The following is a 4,478-nucleotide window of genomic DNA, read 5'->3' on the forward strand; positions in this document are numbered from 1 at the left end:
TGCTCTTAGGTACTTTTAATTTCACCAAGTTCTAGTTCGTTAAGTCCCATTTGCCTTACTTTGAATTTTGTGTCATTCACAGGCCTTCGACAATCATCCTGCGACGATTCTACATCGGTGGAAGTTTTCAATCCCCTCATTGAATCTTCATACCATCACATCCCTCTCTCTGCTGAGACCGCCAACATGCTATTCCCTCTATCCACTCTAGAGTCTAGTGCTTTATTGTTAGATCGCAAGGTGGCGCCACCTTTTGAGTATGCCAAGTTTAAATCTTTACCACGAGGCGATACAAATTGGAACACGTGGGTAAAACGATTGAAAAAGTTTGATAGTAATACCTGGTAGAAACAAGGTCTTTACCAACTCATTCGAATGTCTACTGTTGACACCACTTTCAATATAGATATTCTCGAGGGTGCTATCAGGCTGTGGGCTCCTCTTTGCAGTTCCTTCATATTCCCTTGTGGTCCCATGTCTATTACATTGCAGGATGTCCTTCGGTTTACGGGTCTTCCACTTCTCGGGAATGAATTTGCTAGTTTAGTGGATACTCAAGACTTGCCTCAGCTTTCCGAACAATACCTGAATCCTTCATCCTATTCCCAAGTTATCCGATCTTGGTGTGCCCTCAGAAGAACTTCTCCCACCAGCGATGAGCGCATGTCTTTCATGTGGGTGCTGATATGTAAATACATCTTTTGTCCCTCTTCTGGCAAGCCCACCATGGAATATTTAGCTCTTGCTCGGTCTTTAAGTGTTGGGCATGTCCATGCCCTCGGTGTGATGTTCTTAGAGTCACTTTACCGATGGTTGAATGTCACTGTAAATGACACACCCCTTTCTAAGCTCAACGGAGCCATGTGGATCCTTCAAATATGGCTGTTTTCTTACTTCCCTGAACTAGCATCTCCTCCTGGCTCTCTCACTGAACATTTGTCGTGGAAGAACCTTATGTCCTGTCAAAGTGACTTCACTGTCGCGGATACTTTTTCCTTCCTTCAGTCCTTACCATTTGATAGGCCAGCCCGTCGTCTACTTTGTTTCACAATTAAGGTCGAAGATTACCCGTGGATTGAACACATGGCTATTGCGAGGAGGACTGCTGCACAATCCATTGTCGATGCTGTCCGAGTAACCATTCTTCACCCAAGATTCTTAGTGTGTGATGGGACATCTCGTGATCAAAGCACTCATTACTTTGAGCTTTACAATCCAGCATCGTACCCTTCTCAGCTCAGTTTGTGATGGAGTTTCCCTTCTAGAACAGTTGCATCTGCCACATTCCATCAACGACATGATGAAAACAGAACTTTCCCAGAAAAAGTTCACTTCATTGTCTCTCATTGATTTGTCCGAGCAAGAGAAACTCTTCAAGAACCCTATTATTTAACATCCCATTACCGTATCAGACGGTTATTTTGATTGGTGGGCTGTAAGGTACACTTCTCTTGTTCCCACGACGTTAAAGCTTTCAGGTACTCGCATTAGCTCTTATACTTTTGTTGTGGTTTGTTATAGTCACTGCCTAAGATGTGTTATGTTTCTTTTGCAGGTATTCAAGATGTTCGAAAAGCACTGGATCTGTCAGTTGCCCGAAACAACAAAAAAGGTACAAAACCACAAGTTGTCCCTGCCAAATTTCATACCCCTAAACGAGGAAAAAAGGAATCTGTGGTTCAACCATTGAGGAGACGAACTCGATCCACCACCCAACTGCCTCATGCAATTCCCCCACTCACTTCCGCTCCTATGGTTGGTACTATGATAGTGGAAAGTGATAGCTCCTCCTCAACCTCTGGTCCTTCTGCTGATCAAGAAACCGAGTCAGATGATGATGTCCGATTGGCTACTCCTTTGGCCTCACTTAAACGCAGCAAAGTTCTCCCAAAAAGTCATTCTGATGACATGGCATAAAAACCTCTGACGATCGGCTCTCAATCTCTGGTAATAACCATTATATTCTTCCTTTTCGTTAGCATTTGGATCTCACTTCCTCTTTGTCATTGTAGGATTTATCAACACGGCGGGTGATGGTCTCTTCTGTCGAAGAGATTTTGGACTTCGACTTCAGCTTCTTAGACTCAGGACCATCCCATGTGGCCTCTTCTTTGAATCTCCCCTCTGTCTTGAAGCTAGCCACCGCAAAAGCTTCACTGCGGCATTTTCTGAACATGAATCTCAATGCCTTAGGGGACCTGAAAAAAACCACCATTTTTTCTGCTGTGTCCATTTTAAAAAGCAGCCTTGATTTGCCCCTATCCCTACTACATGACGTGCTGAATGCTTTGCCAACCATATTCTCGGCTTTTCAGGACTCAAGTTCTACGTGTTCGGAGATGTAATTCAGGTGCAGAACTTCAAGAAGCAAAAAAAGAAATTGGATGGCATGCTCTCTGAAAGAAAAATCGCTCTGTCCATTTTACATCAAAAAAACGCGGAGTTTGACGCCAAGGAAGAATTAGTGAAGAAGTTAGAGATAGAACTCGCCCAACACAAAGCTGACATGGTAACCCTTCTACATGACAGTGAGGTTTTAAAGGCTTCCACTGATAAACTCAAGGTTGATATCCAAGGCTTAGGGAGAAGAGTTAGTAAGTCAAAAAAATGCATATCAACAGTGGGAAGACTCCCTGTAAACAGCGGAACATACTTGGGCAGAGTGCCTGTCTAAGTGGGAGGAATTACGCCATCTTGATCTTTATTAAATGCTCATGCACTACCTTTTAACATTTCAGTGTGTTTTTTTGTTCGATGCTCAGACCGTCTTATGGTAGTTCTTTTAATTTGTTGTATTTCCTTACCATGATTTGGCTTATTGTTAAATTTTGGGTGATGGAATTATATCATATCCGTTGCTTGGGTTTGTCCACTGGTTTTTGTACAGATTTTTATTTCTGGGATGTCAAGATTACAGGGGAAACTCCGTCCAAATTTTTGTAAAAGTAACTTAGAAGAAACACAACGGCTAAATAGCATGTTTCCTTCAATAATATCACCACAAGATCTTACCATTGCTCATTGTCACCCATACTTTCCAATTAACATCAAAGTATCGAAATATATAATCAACGCACTCTACACGTCATCAATTCGGCTATCAAGACAACATATCATTCTCTTAAAAAACACATCAGTTGCAAAAGATTCCAATATATAATCAACACACTCTACACGTCATCAATTCGGCTATCAAGACAACATATCATTCTCTTAAAAAACACATCAGTTGCAAAAGATTCCATGAGCAAATTTCTTTTATTTATTCACAGATGCTCCACCACTATTTGCAAACAAGTTTAACAAAGAATGACTGAAAGTCTATTCTTCCCCTCTTTACAGAACTTCTTACAAGTTAATATGACAGATTCAAACCAAGTGGCCATCTAGCCTACTCTGTACCAGACTTCCTTACACCTAACTGCATGAACCATTTATATCCGATATACCTACTCAACTACTGGGGTAATAATGCTTCAAGTACTTGCCATTGATGCACCTCCTGTGTGGTTCACCATCCAGACTCGCCAACCAGTATGAATTTCCATCCAACACTCGATGAAATTTAAACGGTCCTTCCCAATTGGGCGACCATTTACCGAATTCCCGATCTTTAGATCCGAGGGGTAGAATTGCCTTCCAAACCACGTCTCCCTCCTCGAATATTTTCTTATTCACGCACTTATTGCAACTTCTAGCCACCTTGGATTTCTGAAGTATCAAAGCATTAAACGTTTTCATTCTCAACTCATCCAAATCTTCTAGTTCCATAATCATTGCTTCCGTGTAGAGCTCTGGTTCTAATTCATTCTGCTTCATCACTCTTAACGAAGGAACCACCACTTCCATATGCAATACTGTATCATGTCCATAAGTCAAGGTGGAAGGGCTCAAACCAGTAGCACTTCTCTTCGCTGTCCGATAAGCCAACAAAGTTTCTGATAATAGCCGGTGCCAATCTCGGGGGTGTCCTCCATCATTTTTTTTAACATCTTAATCAATACTTGGTTTGAAGCCTCAGCTTGACCATTGGATTGGGAATAATGAGGCGAAGAATTAATCAACTGGATCCCATATTCCTCAGCAAATTCCTTCATGTCCGATCCCACGAACATAATTCCCTGGTCGGTTGTGATCGATTGCGGGATTCCAAATCTGTCAATAATATACTCTTTCACAAATACAATAACATCTTTCTGTTCTAATTTTTTCATGGGGAGGGCTTCAACCCATTTGGTGAAGAAATCAGTAGCCACAATTATAAAGGAATGCCATTTAGATGAAGGAGGATAAATTTTGCCTATCAAATCCATGGCCCACCCCTGGAATAGCCAAGGCTTTATGACAGCGTGCATTTCATCAGCTGGCATCCTCTGAATATTTCCATGTTTTTGGCATTGCTGACACCTTCTTGAATATCTTATACAATCATTTAGCATCGATGGCCAGTATTGGCCATGCCTGCGGATTAACCACCT

At 41.8% G+C, this 4,478-nt stretch overlaps 1 protein-coding gene across 1 annotated transcript; it reads right to left on the reverse strand.

The window, feature by feature from the left end:
• Positions 1 to 3,453: 3,453 nt before the first annotated feature.
• On the reverse strand, positions 3,454 to 3,849 carry LOC142523723 (uncharacterized). The gene has a single exon (XM_075627456.1). The coding sequence runs from the start codon at positions 3,847 to 3,849 to the stop codon at positions 3,454 to 3,456; it is 396 nt and encodes a 131-aa protein (XP_075483571.1).
• Between the last annotated feature and the right edge of the window lie 629 nt (positions 3,850 to 4,478).

The sequence above is a fragment of the Primulina tabacum genome, chromosome 14 (genome assembly GCF_025594145.1).
Source record: "Primulina tabacum isolate GXHZ01 chromosome 14, ASM2559414v2, whole genome shotgun sequence".
In the NCBI taxonomy this organism is placed as follows: domain Eukaryota; kingdom Viridiplantae; phylum Streptophyta; class Magnoliopsida; order Lamiales; family Gesneriaceae; genus Primulina; species Primulina tabacum.